The sequence below is a fragment of the Epinephelus fuscoguttatus genome, linkage group LG2, assembly GCF_011397635.1.
Source record: "Epinephelus fuscoguttatus linkage group LG2, E.fuscoguttatus.final_Chr_v1".
In the NCBI taxonomy this organism is placed as follows: domain Eukaryota; kingdom Metazoa; phylum Chordata; class Actinopteri; order Perciformes; family Serranidae; genus Epinephelus; species Epinephelus fuscoguttatus.
Window position 1 is genome coordinate 50172479 of NC_064753.1, and position 14835 is coordinate 50187313.

The window sequence follows — 14835 nt, forward strand, 5'->3', positions numbered from 1 at the left end:
AGTTGATGCGTAATATCAAGGTACCAATACCACACTGCAAAAGTATCACATGTTGAAATCCGGCATTGAACATGTTACTTCAGTGAGAGCTCATTTTAAACGTCTAACTAATGATTATTTTCATTATGGATTGATCTGCTGAAAACAGTGAGAAATGTTTGTCACAGTGACCCAGAGCCCAAAGTGACACCTTCACAGTGTTTGTTTCATCCAACCAACAGTCCAGACCTCAACACGTCTGTGTACCTGATGTTTGTGATCATGTTTTATTTAGTCCGTCACGCCATCAGGTCGTGAAGCTGGTTGAAGCCTGTTGTTGTTTTAAATCCCTCCACTGTGAGCTATTCCCCTGGCAGTATTGTCACCACACACACACACACACACACACACACACACACAGGGGTAAAAGCCATCCAAACCTTCGGACCACCAGTGAGGGTGAACACAGAGTGTGTGTGTTAATCTCCCACACGGCTTCACTTAGTGCTTCATCAGAGCCGACAGAGCATCGATCAGCGGCTCTTCATCTCCTCGACGCTGCAGGAGGGCAGCTGCTCAAATCCCTTTTAATTACAGATGAATGGGATTATGTGGTCTGAGCATTTCACTCCCTCAACACACACGCACACACACACACACACACACACACACACACACACTGAAAGGCTGTCTCACACTGAGATCAGAGTTACACCAATAAATCAGCTCGCTGTTGTATCAGGACTTTCATTAAATATCAGCTACCAGCTGGTCTCGACCTTTTGCTTCCTGGATGCAATTGACTGTAAAATGTGGCAGGAAATATTTTGCTTCTAACAGCGTGTCTGAAATCACATATGTCTGTACTAAACACTTAATGGATGATTTTACAGGGCTGCTGAAGGCTTCATAGTTGATCACTACACCAATCTTACAAAGGCGGACGACACTTGAACGGTTTCTTCCAGTTTGTTTTGCTATGGAAGCTAACGTTAGCTAATGCGCTAAAAAGGAAATACTTTCTCCCTAACCTGATATGAAGTGTGCGGATGATGGCCTCCGCCCAGTCCTTTGGTCTTCTCACATTTAACCGTAGTTGTCTTTGTTTTTGTTTCATCGAATCCCACTAACAGACTGTTCCAATATCAAAGTTCCTTTGAATTCTGCTGAGGACAGAGGATGCAATTACTCACAATTCTTTGTGCACGATTTGCTGGAACTGAAGGCGGGGCCTCTATAATGCTGCACACTTAGGCACACGCTAGCCTGCTCTAACATGCGTTCACCGAATGCGAGGAAAGCGTCTTGCCTAGCCTCTGTAGCCTCTTTGACTTTGAGAGGCACGAATCGTTTCCTCTGCACATATTTCTCTGCTGTTGTTCGAGGCTGAGACTTTGCAGGTCTTAGTTCATCGAAGTGTTTTCATTCTCCCTTTTGTTCGCTTTGAATGGAAGTGAACGGGAGGTGAAAACACGCTGTTAATTTGGCTCATGTGTGTCCCTTATTGGGTGTTCGACTTTAAATGGGACCATAATTTGCGAAATGAAAATCATGCTGAACTGAAGAAGACTTGAGCGATTGAGACCATAAACTCATATACGAACATGTTTACTGAAGTGACAAATCAAGTGAGTTTGCTCATTTTCTCACTGACTTCTATACAGTCAGAATGGAGTCGCCCCCTGCTGGTCATTAGGAAGAATGCAGGTTCAAGGCAGCTCTGTATTGGCTTCATTTTTTAGACCTGGAGGATACATGCAGTTCTTCAACACATGGTTAACAGCCTCTGACTCAGTCACAAACCCCTCCTGGTTTTAAATGTGCATGTTTTGTTTTTCTTGACACAAAACATGGTGGAGTGTCCACTCTCCGTCTGTGAATCATAAAGATTAAACACACACATACACACACACACACAAAATGGATATTCCCCTTTAAGTGCACGGACCACTGAAATCCAGCCTCTCTGCAGAAAGAGACAAATGTAAGTGCAGCCTTTGTTCACTCTGCCTCAGTGAAGGCTGATGTAAAGGGCCATTGTTAGAAACTATGTGCAGAGGGTTCAAGATTTCCTTTCTTCCCGTCTTATCCAGTATAATGTTATCACTAACAGGATATGACACACTTGAACAATTGTGGTTTCAGTGGTCTTAAGCTGAGTGGAAGTGCAAGTCATTGCCGGGCAGAAAGGAGCAGGCTATGGAGTGGACAACTGATAGGCTCAGTGTGGCGAGGAGTAAAGTGAGTGTGGACAGGAGGCGAGGGGCAGGAGGCCACCAGAGAGCAGAGGATTTAACACAAAGCTCTGTTAACTCCACGGATCCAGCTCATGTCACCAGGCTCTTACTGAACCTGTCAGGACCTAAAGAAATCTTTATTTAGTCTTAATGTGGTTGTTAGGTGTGAGATCAACAGATCATGAGGGGACTTCCTGTCTTTTACCCTATGATGCTGAAGTTGTACTGCAGTTAAAAGAGCTCCGAACAACATACAGAGTGCATCTGTACCTGCACACACCTCTCAACATGGAGGTGGCAGCTAGCGGCTAGCAGCTAGTGATGCTAACAGCACAGACAGTGCTAACAACAGCAACAGTGCTGACCGAGGCTTCAGCGATGACGCCATCCCTTACCGCTGTACGAGCGCAGTGCAGAGTGGTAGTGATTAGCTCCAGTGGGATGTGAACAGAGAGACTCAGGGTGCTTTCACACCTGCCCTGTTTGGTTCGGTTGAGTCAAACTCAAGTTCGTTTTGCCCCCTGAGTGCGGTTAGTTTGGGTAGCGGTGAACACAGCAATCACACTCGGGTGTGCACGAAAACAACCGGACCAAGGCCTTCTCGAAGAGGTGGTCTCGATCAATAAAGTTTTATCTTGTCAGTTTGACCATGTTGCTGCTAACATATCTTCTTACTATATAATGATGAAAACTCTGTGTGTGTGTGTGTGTGTGTGTGTGTGTGTGTGTGTGTGTGTGTTCGTGTTCCACGTTTTTCTCCTCACTGACTTGGTCCATCCATGTGAAATTTGGCACAGTGGTAGAGGGTCATGGGAGGATGCCAATGAAGCAATATTACATCAATTGGCCAAAGGGGGGCGCTATAGCAACCCATTGAAATGTCAAACTTTGAATGGGCATATCTCATGCCCCGTATGTGGTAGAGACATGAAACTTTGCACAGAGATGCCTCTCCTCATGAGGAACACATTTGCCTCAAGAACCCATAACTTCCGCTTATATAGATTTTCCACCATTTTGAATTTTTTGAAAAACACTTCAAATGGATCTCTTCCTAGGAAGTTTGAGCGATCTGCATGAAACTGGGTGAACATAATCTAGGGAGCAATATCTAAAGTTCCCTCTTGGCAAAAGTTGGAAAACTTCCTAAAACTGAGCTTCTATAAGGCAATGAATATTGCGGAGGGCGTGGCTCATCACATAAAGGTGTAGAACATCTCAAGGGTTTCACCCATCACCACGCAACTTTGTAGGCATATGACCACACATAATCTGAGGACCCTCCATTATTGAGCCCATCAAACAAAATGGGGGCGCTAGAGAGCTCATTTCTTATCTAGGCCTAACCGCCATATGGATTTTTACTAAACTTGGTAGATATGTAGAACAGGACGCCTCAAGGTGACTGGAGAAATTTAACTCTAATTGGCAACTGGGTGGCGCTATAACAACAGAAAAATGCTTCAAAATGGCTAAAATGCGACCGATCGCTGTGGCTCCCCCTGTGGACCAATGTTGGTGTTGTTTCTAATGTTTGGTATGACTAATTCATGGTATGGTATGCTGTACATAATCACGGAAACTGTCAGTGTGTCATTCTGTCAGTCAGTCATTCTGTCTGTCCCACATTTTTCTACTCACTGACGTGGTCAATCTATGTGAAACTGCACATAGGCATTGAGGACTGGCATAGGTAGAAGGGGACAAAGCTACCAATGGCTATGGACTAGTATCCCAAATTACAAAAAGCTTTATAAAGCTAATGGTGTGATGTTCATCATGTGCCTGACAGTATCCTCACACAGTTTAAACCCAAAGATGAGCAGGAACATGTTAGTGTGAAGCCTGTACTTTGAAATGAGAACGCATCATTTTCAGTTGATTTGCTCATGAGTGTGTTTCAGCTGATTTGGTTTGTCAATATTTCACAGCATTGATTGAACAGTGTAACATTCCTGCAGCTCTCTCATTTATCGCAGACCATTTGGGCTTTGACACAGTTGGCAGTGAAGCCACAAACAGGAAATGGGCCATAACTCTGCAACTCTTCTCCATTCAGGTTAAAAATTGCTCAGTGGGCAGATGAGTCCTCATTGTGCTGGTGCAGAGATGGAACAATGGGTGACTTGGCAGAGAGACAAAAAAATGTCCTCAGTTCTACAAACAGTCAGAGGGGCTGTGACTCAGGAGGAAGAACAGGTCGTCCAGTAACGGGAGGATCGGATGTTTGATCCCTGGTTGTTCCAGTCCACATGTTGAAGTGACCTTGCTCCTGAAGGCTGTCCCACTGATGTGTGAATGTGTGTGTGAATGATTAGATCAGATCCTCATGAGCAGACTGGCACCGTGCACGGCAGCCATCATGTTTGTGTGAAAGTGTTGAATGTGGAGTGTAGTGAAAACACTTTGAGTGGTCAGAAGACTAGAAAGGTGCTACATAAATGTGAGTCCATTCACCTCTCCAGATTTGGAGCTCACATACAAACACCTAAGCTGCGTTCACACAGACACATGGGAACTAGACCAGGGTGTTTCCCCTCCTTCGTTCTCAAAAAAATCCCGTCCACACAAGCAGTGTTAAAAATGTAAAACACAGCCAGCACCAGGGGCGTAAATCCAGACAGTGCAGGCAGTGTGTTTGCACTGGGGCCAGTTATATATCCAGTAATAAAATAATTCTGAAATGGCTATTCTGCATAATCAGTGTGTTTAGTGCTGGTTTCTTAAAGTACATTTTGATGCTAATACCTTAAGTAAAATATTGAATGTGGGACATTTACCTGTACACGCTGCTACTTACTATTAGGTGTCTCACCTGACAGCTGTAGCTCCGCCTCTGTCTCCTTCCGTGCTTCGTCCTTCTTTACGCAGTCATGGTGAGAGCTGGAGGACACATCATACAGGCAAAGCTCCTGCTGCCACAACTTTTATCTTTCCTAGACTCGACTATTGCAGCTATTTATATTCCTGCCTCAGTCTGAATCAACTCTCACGGCTACATGTGGTTCAGAATCCTGCTGCAAGACACACGTTACACCTGTCGGAGCATCACTGCACCGGCTTCCTCTCCATTTTAGAATTAATTCTAAAATTTTATCACTCACTTTCAAAGTAGACTTGCACTAGCTCCTGAGTATATATACAGATCTCTGAACACCCAGTGAGCCTGAACGTGCTCTGACATCACCTGTCAGCTGTTTCTTGCTGTTTGCAGGACAGATTTTGTGACTAGAGGGGATCAGGCTTCTGCTGTCAGAGCTCCCAAACTCTGGAACGCACCACAATCATTTACGTTTAAAACATTTAAAAACACATTTTTATAAGATGGCATTTCCCAGTGTTAAGTGTCTGTATATGTGTGTTTTTGTGCATGTGTGCTGAAGCTTGTGCACAGAGCAGGTTTATGTATGTGAATGTATGTATGTATTTATACACTTTATGTATATTTATTTGTTTTCATCACTTTGTTTGACCTCTTTTTCACTGTTTTACCAAGATGGTAACGTCACAGAGCACTTGGAGTCAAACTTTTGCTACTTCTGTTGGCTTCCCTCGTCATGACGGGGCAACAGTAAGAACACACACTATCTTTTTTGTACTCTTTATACCTTGTTGTGTGCACTTTATCTTTTACTATTTCTGACTTGAGTCTGAGTGTTTTTTGCACAAGAATTCCTACAGACTGTGTGCAGGCGTACAAATGGCAAATGAAGTCATCTTATCATTTTGTTATTCAGTGATAGTGCAGTGTTTATAAAGTTGCTTCATTTAACTGTGTTTATTGTCTCATGAAACACCTTGTAACATCTGTGCTGTTAAATGTATTTTTATTATTGTTATTATTATGTGTCTGTTATTGTTCTGCATCATGTTTAATGCTGAGTTGATTATTTTGTTTTTATAATGCTGTTAATGTGATGTTTTATTGCAGAGTGTTTGTGAACATGCACTTTTAATTGTGCTTAATTAATTAAAAAACAGACATTTCCGGACTGTCCTTTAACGCAGCATTAATTAGTCCCTCCGCAGGTCACGTGCCGCAGCGCCTCTGATCCAATGGGAGGGTTCAATTGAACAGTGACGCCACATTGTTTCGTCATGACGTGATCACGTGCGTGTTTCTTTATTTGCAAAATTTTTATTTATCTTTCCACCATCGTTTTAATGTGTGTCTGCGCGCACGTGTGCGTGTGCGTCAGTGTGTGTGCGCAGCGGCGGTGAGGAGCTCCAGACCGGAGACAGGAGACGGTCGTGCCCCGCCCCTCCCGGACACGTTGCCCAGGGAGAGGCTGCACGGGCTGGATGGGACGGGACTCTCGCCCGCCTCCCTGCGTCTGCTGCCTGCATGGTTTCACTCCATCATCAGTCCGCCCGGTCTGTCGGTGCGCACACACACATACTCACTCACACACACACCGTCTGCTGCTGCTGCATGTCCTCAACTCACCGGACGGGAAACACACGGTGCACTTCTGGTAAGTGACGGTCTGCTGCTCTCTCACACACACACACACACACTCACACACACCGCCTCGCTGTGCCAGCTCACCTGGATCAGGATATTTTACTGTGATAATAACGAGGAGCAGAGAGGCTGCAGCGCGCACACTGACGCCGGGTTGGAGGTGATGTCTGCGGCTTGACACGCAGCTCTGCACCGCTCCTGAACATCCAGGTCAGGTTCGTGTGTGTGTGTGTGTGTGTGTCTCATCTGCTGCTCAACTTCCTGCAGCATTTATTCATTAGTGCATGTTTTAAATGTTCTCTGCTGGTGTGTAAATGTTTCCATGTGGAGAGAATAAATGTGTGTGTGTGTGTGTGTGTGTGTGTTGAGGCAGAGCTCCGTCACTTGTATCAGCAGCGTGTGTGTGCGTGCGTGCGTGCGTGCGTGCGTGTGTGTGTGTGTGTGTGTGTGCATGTGGACTGACAGGCGAGAGGAAACAGGTCCATGTGTTTGGATGCTCTTTCTTACATAATGTTGGACGACCTGCCCATTTGGAAGAGGCAGAGGAGGGTTATTTAATCTACTGGCCTGTATGTTGAGTCGGTGCAGGCTCTGAGTGCAGGATCCAGGATTCATGTTTATACTGGGATTTAAACAGATGACACCAGAGCTGCAGGAGGATTGAAAAAATACTGAGCCCATGAGTCAAAGTGTCCCGAGCACAAACCTCTGCTACTTCCTGTCAGGGCCCCAGGAAAAAAAGTTTTCTGTACATCCTAATTTATTTTCCCCACATTCTGTGTATTTGTTTGAGTGTTCAGTTAGATTTGATGATCCACATAAAATCTGCAGCCATTTTAATTTGTGTTTGAGCAAAATACCAAGAGTTAACTGGTGTGAGCCACCAGCCAAGTGCTGGTCACATACGCAAGTGTCTCTTTGCTTGATTTCCGTCACTCATCAGCCAACAGAAACAACGAGCAGCTGATAGATTCTGGATTCATCAGCCACAGTGGCAGATGGATAATAAAGTTAATTTCAACCCTGGTATGAGCTGCTTTCATGTGAATATTGTTTAGTTTTATGCCACAGTAAAGTGAATATCTTTGGAGTTTTGGATGGTTGTTTGGACACAGTAAGACATCTGAAGACATAAACTTTGGTTCTGGGAAATTATGACAGACATTTTTATTACTAATTTTTTATATTTTATAGACCAATGATTATTCAGTGAAATAATAAAATAACCAAACAGATCACCGTCAGATAATTCGATAATGAAAATAACAGCTCTGGTCTAAATGCTGTTTCCACTCTGGAGGAATACTGAATCCTTCATTTTTATTTTATTGATGTTTTCATGTAGGTCTTCAGCTTATAACAACCAACATAAATGAATCAGACAGGAATATTCAGATGTCTCGTTGCCATGTTTCACACATTTCCCAAAGTTCAGCCTGACATGTTTGGTGCCTTCCTAGAGTTTGAGATGAAGTTCAGTGGGTTTGATTGAAGTCAGTGGGGTTCAGAGGTTAAAATGTTTTCAGAGTAAAGAGACATGATACACACACACATGAAACAATACCTTCTGACATGCTGTCAACAGCGAGGTGTGTGTGTGTGTGTGTGGTGTGTTTCTCCAGCAGGTCCGTGATGCTCTCTGCTGGCTGACTGTCTAGCTTCATCATGTCAACCTCAGACTCGGATTACTCCATTGACTGGCTCGCCAGCGATGAGGACGACTACGACAGCCCGAAGAGATTAAGTCCTCAGCATGTGGAGGAGTCGCCAGTACTGTCACCATCATCATCATCATCATCATCAGCCTCATCCTTAGGGGAATCTCCTACAAGCTGCTTCGTCTTGAGCCAGAGGAGGAGGAGGAGGAGGAGGAGTGACTGCTGTGACTGTAAAGATGGAGGCAGCTGTGAGGTCGACCCTCCAGCCGCCGTGCAGACGTCGACTGTCAGTCCAGTTCAGGGATTTACTTCTGTTTGTGAGCAGCTCTCTGTGGAGTCGAAGCATCACGCAGCCAGGAAGAGACTCTGTGAACACACTCAACCAGACACTGAACATGAACTGTTATCACACAAGGTGAGACGCTTCCTGTTGTAGAGTTATTCTGAAACCTGTTTCACTCAGTATGTTTACATGACATCAGAGGAAACGGAGTTATTGTGTCAGTATGACTAAAACTGGACTTTTTACCCTTTAAACATGTCGGTGTGAGTGAAATGGTCCTGCAGTGAATGTGTCACAGTGGGACTAACACACCCAGATCATGTGACTCCTGCACGTATACAGTCAATCAGACCCAAACTGGCCGAGGCGCTCTGAGCATGCTCCACAGTTTCCGCCCCGGGCTTTGACCCGGAAGTCCAATAGCATTAAATGTGTAAGAGAAGAAGAAGCCGGTAACAACATGGAGAAATCTACATCCAGAGCCGTGACTTTTTGGACGCACCAAATGTACAGAGCTGTAAAGTTGTCCACCATGGTAGCAGTTAGCTGCTAGCTAACCGTAGCTAACTTGTTTGTCCATTGTTTGGTCTGTGACGTAATAGGTCAACAGGAAAAAGGTCCAATACTAACAAGCTGAAAGGGGGCATATCTCCACCTATCGTAGAGGAGTCGCACATACTTGGCTCAATAAATGGATTCCCCTCCCGTGCTTGTATACTGGGACAAGGACAGTAGGCCAGTTAGATGTCCTCGTCCAGCTGGGACTGGAGCTCCACTTTAGTGTGCATGTAAACGTACTGAGTGAGGGCTGATGTCTTTCACACACTCTGTATCACTAAACATGATCTTTTGCTGTTGTGACTGTACTGCTTTAGAAAACCAAAATTCAGATATGTGCCATGAAGGTAAAATTTAGGTGCCAGAGAAAGTTTCAGTGATCAGACTCAGGTGTGACGTCAGTCCCTCAGCTTATCACTTCCTGATCAAACAGTGAAGGCTTCTCTTTATAGCTGCTGTTTGGCATCAGTGATCACCTACATCAATACACGGCCAAAAGTGTGTGGACAGTCTGTGGTGCATTATTCTGCTGCTAATGACACCCTCACTCTCCCAGATTTAAGATTGTGGCTACCAAGAGTGAAGAGACTATAAACATCTACGTGAAGTGAGATTACGACACTTTTAAATGAGGAAATAAGAAGTTATTTCCCTTACAATCAAAAAGTTTAATTAATGAGCATAATGTCACTTATAGACATTGTTCAGCAAAGGTTACATAATCTGGCTAAAAGTAACCTGGCGTGATGTCACCCACTGGTTTGGTGACTCCCGCTTTGAGGTGGCTCTGACTCATAGACTGTGGAGATCCCTCACAGACCGCCTGTCACTCAAGCAGCCCTGCTTTTAAATACATGTGTCTTTGGTCCTTAATAAAACATAAATGGTTGAGTGATATAAAAATTCAGCCCCTGTACGGTTGTCATGAATGTTGAAATTAGCTATGGAGACCTCAGCAGTCTGTGGGAAGTGACTCCCTTTTGGAGCCAGCCTCAAGTGGATATTGCAGCACCTGCATCCCTGCTGATGCCGTGCCAAACTGCCTGTCCATCTCAAGCTTCATTTTACGCTCACTCATGAACAAGACTATGAGATCCATGCACTCCTTTGCTTGGGGCTGCAGCATAAAGATTCCAGTCAAACAGAGGTGAGGACGATAACTTGAACCACAGCAAACACACAGAGACCAGAACTGCAGGACAGAGCAGGGGTGTCCACATATTTTTGGCCATATAGTGTTTAATGCAGAGAGAGGAGGCTCAGAAAGCAGCTTCTGTGATCACAGCAGCAGAAAGATGAATGCAATGCAGCTACACGATGGTCACAACTTGTTCTTCCATCTTGTATCTCTCCACCAGCTGCTGTCAGAAATGTGTTGTCAGAAATCAGTAACAGAAACGTAAGGAGCAGGACGGTTGAGGACAAAGTGTTTGCACACTAAAAGTAAACTCCAGAGTGGCTGCAGGGAGGCATCAAACTCCACCCGCTGATATCAAACAGTGTAAGAGGATCTCATGGTGCCAGTTTTCATCTGCTGCTGCCTCGGCTCATGTATCCGTCTGAAGGCGACGGCGCTCAGCTCGGCGAGCCACATGTGAAGCTGTCGATTGCAATCAGTTTCTCCATTAGCTCATGTCAGCTGTTAATGGCAGCCTCTTACTGAAGCGCCTGCGGACACTTACCTTCAGTGTTAACACACACTAATGGCATCAAACGGGGACGCTTGTAAATGTGTTATCAGTCACTTAGCTGTCGATCAATACGTTACTGACAGTATGAGAAATAGGAGAAATTCAGAGAAGCTGTAAATCATGTGCAGCAATACACACACACACACACACACACACACACACACACACACACACAGAGTCATTACATTAACTGAGGTCTTGGTGATTATGTTACTTATTTTAGGAAAGCAATAAGCAGAGCTCGGCTGTGGATGGGTACACTTTAGTAGCTATTAGAAAGCACTTTGCACGCTGCGGCTCTGATAGCATGAATGCTAACTCACTTATCTGTTCCTCACAGTGCGCCAAGCTGCAGTGCTACATCCAGCCTCTGTCGTCCATCCTGCGGGGCCTGAGATCAGGCAGGTACTCTGAACGTAAGTGTCTAATCCCTCCTGTGGGTTTGTTAATGAACACGCTGCTCTGTGCACATCACACTGCTAAAGATAAACGTGTCAGGATGGTTCATGTAGAAGTGGAGTGGTTATAAAAGCATTGTCTCTGGATGTTCTGCTGAATCAGACGGCAGGTGGCTGACAGAATATTTTACTGCTGTGGTGAAGTCAGTCGGTCCAACACTTTGGTTCAGAGGTAAATATCTGATCAGCTGAAATTTGATCCAGACGTTCATGTTCCACAGAGGATAATGATGGTGGTGATCCTGCATGTGTCAGACTAGGGCTGTGACCGTGAATGCATCACTGCAATACTGCAGTCACGCTGCTGCTGTCATGATGTCATCACCATCATGGCTTTTATGCCTCCGTGCTGGCGATAGTCATGGCTGTTTCTCCAAATTTGGCACAGACATCCACCTGGACTCAACAATGAACTGATGAGTTTTTGGTGGTCAAAGGTCAGTGTGACCGACGTGTCTGTGAACGCAATATATCAAGAAAGTCTTGAAGGAATTTCTTCTTAACTGGCACAAACGTCCTCTTGGACTTAATAATGAACTGATTCAAATTTGGTCCTCAAAGGTTGTGGTCTCTGTGACCTTGCAAAGTCTAAGAAAAGTGTCTGTTAAATTATTTTTTTTCCTGCTGTGTAATGAACATGATCACAGCCTCATGAGTCTGCGGCTACTGACTTTTGAAAAATAAAAATACAACACCTGGCAATAGATCAGTTTTGTTTTTGCACAGATTTTTTACACCTGAAGGTGTGACAGGTGCGTTGGGAGAAAGTGCAGCCTTTAAAACAACGAGAAGAACTCGCACATTGTCTCACTTACTACTGAAATATTTATTAGTGTGAATGCTTCAGCTGCCACTCTACTGATACTCAGATCTGTTCTCTTATTAGTTCTCTCCATTTTTGCACCTTTTTTGGGTTCACTACTTCTTCTGCAAACTTTGTGCTACTACCTCTACTACTACAACTACTGCCACTACTTCAACTGCTATTGCTGTTAATACCACCACTGCTACTGCTACAACTACTGTTACTATTATAAGTTACTTACTAGTACTTCTGCTACTAGTACTACTATAACAACTACAGCTTCTACTACCACTACTATAACCACTACTAATACTGCAACTACTGTTACTACTACGGCTACTACTACAACAACTAGTACCTACTTCTGTTATTACTACTATTTCTGCACTTTCAGCCATGATTTTGAATTCATTTCAGCATCCACATGCATTTTCCTCTGGGAAAGCATTTTCTAGTTTGATTACAAGGTTTCATTGGTTGAATCATATCCCATGACGCTTTCATAAACCTGATGAAGGTCCGACAGAGTGAAACATGATCACATATTTCAGCAGTGAGTGAGACAGTGTGTGAGATATTTTCTTATTGTTGACACATTTTTATATCAATTTTATTATTTCCTTTTGTCTGCAGTGAAATGTTTTATTTTAAGCATTATCATGAATGAATTCCAGTCGGCCTGTAAACACCCCCCTGTATATTAACAATCTCCTGTTCATCAGCCCATAATAACAATAATAATAACAATAATAATAATAATAATCTTTCTTTATCAGATTTATCCTAACTTCCTGTTTTAGTTGTAGATAAACTTCTGGGATCAAAACACTGCCCATTCCTCCATTATTTCTTTTAGTGTGCACATAGATGATTGAAGATTATTAATATAAATGTCATCATTATAATATATCTAATTAAGATCCGGCATTCATCAGAGAACAATGAGAGTCATGAAAAGCTTCTGATGCTAAATGACAGTGTTATATTCCTTTGATTCGCTGATTAATTCGTGTTCATTTAGGAATAATGAAAGCTGAATGTGGACAGTGAAATCCTGAGGGAGGCAGAGACTCAGCGTTACAGCTGCACAACAACAAAAAGGATCAAAGGCCTCACGAGTCATTTAACATCCTTTTAAACTCAAACTGCTTCAGAGATGAAAGCGCCCATCAAAGACTCTCTGTTGTTCTCACTACTGAGGTGAGTTTCGAGCTTCAGAGCGCCGGCTTCGCTGCTTCCCGCACGCCACACCAAACATGGACGGTGGACGGTGAGAGATGATGCTCTCAGACCACAGTACAATATGTGTCTCATATCGAATCAACATCATAAGATCAGTTAAATGTTCACCTAAAGTGTAATAAACTCTGATTCAATCTTCATTTTATAAATCGAGCCTCTGCACTGTCAACTCATAACCAGGAAGTCAGATAAAAGGAAGATGATCCCCGACATTAAAATGTGTCTCGGATCCAGGTCGTATCTGGATTTGATTTGGTAACTGATGACAGTTACACCTGTTGATAACACGTGTCTCAGGTGTCCACACTGACATCTGGTTGTAGCCGTTCTCATTTCTTAGCCACAGCTTCATAAATGGCTCGGTTGTGGGGTGAGTCGTTAGATTTCACTTGAATACTTTTGCTGGACCAAATTGAAAGAAAGCCGAACCACCTGGTCTAATCTAATCTGGTCAAATGTGGCACAAACGTTCACTCAGACTTGACGATGAACTGACCAGATATCTGGTGTTCATGGGTCAAAGATCAAGGTTGCTGTGACCTTGTTCGTTTCATTTTCTTGAATGCCATATTTCAAGAGGATCTTGAGGGAATTTCTTCAAATTTGGCATAAACGTCCACTTGGACGTAAGAATAAACGATTCTGTGGTCAAAGGTCAGTGTGACCTCACAAAACATGTTTTTCTCCATAACTCCAGAATTCATTCACTAATTCTGACCAAACTTGACACAAATGTCTAACAGGATAAAATAATGAATGTCAAAAGGTCAAAGGTCAGCCTGACTGTGACATCATCACAGATTGTATAGATCTTCTGTGTGTGAAGCATCCATGTTTTCACTGACATGATTGGAGACTGTCAGAGACACTGGACTGGTGGGCGGAGTCATACAACCACAGGGTGGGCGGAGTCATACAACCACAGGGTGGATGAGTGGGCGGAGTCATACAACCACAGGGTGGGCGGAGTCATACAACCACATGGTGGACTGGTGGGCGGGGTCATACAACCACAGGGTGGGCGGAGTCATACAACCACAGGGTGGATGAGTGGGCGGAGTCATACAACCACAGGGTGGATGGGTGGGCGGAGTCATACAACCACAGGGTGGGCGGAGTCATACAACCACAGGGTGGACAGGTGGGCGGAGTCATACAACCACAGGGTGGACAGGTGGGCGGAGTCATACAAACATAGGGTGGACTGGTGGGCGGAGTCATACAACCACAGGGTGGACTGGTGGGCGGAGTCATACAACCAGAGAGTGGACTGGTGGGCGGGTACAAACAACCACAGGGGTGGACTGGTGGGCGGAGTCATACAACCACAGGGTGGACTGGTGGGCGGGGTCATACAACCACAGGGTGGGCGGAGTCATACAACCACAGGGTGGATGAGTGGGCGGAGTCATACAACCACAGGGTGGATGGGTGGGCGGAGTCATACAACCACAGGGTG

At 44.4% G+C, this 14835-nt stretch overlaps 1 protein-coding gene across 5 annotated transcripts in view; it reads left to right on the top strand.

Annotated features, from left to right (window-relative positions):
* The first annotated feature begins 6361 nt into the window (after nucleotides 1-6361).
* LOC125881094 (circadian-associated transcriptional repressor-like) overlaps nucleotides 6362-14835 on the top strand; it is a 30223-nt gene continuing 21749 nt past the window's right edge. The window contains exons 1-3 of one of the 5 annotated variants that reach the window (XM_049564111.1): nucleotides 6362-6691; nucleotides 8304-8754; nucleotides 11212-11287. In XM_049564111.1, the coding sequence (XP_049420068.1) occupies nucleotides 8347-8754; nucleotides 11212-11287 (484 nt within the window). In that variant the 5' untranslated portion in view covers nucleotides 6362-6691; nucleotides 8304-8346. Of the gene's footprint in view, nucleotides 6892-8303; nucleotides 8755-11211; nucleotides 11288-14835 lie in introns of all 5 variants that reach the window. The other 4 variants (XM_049564094.1, XM_049564084.1, XM_049564103.1 and 1 more) reach the window with 4 other exon arrangements.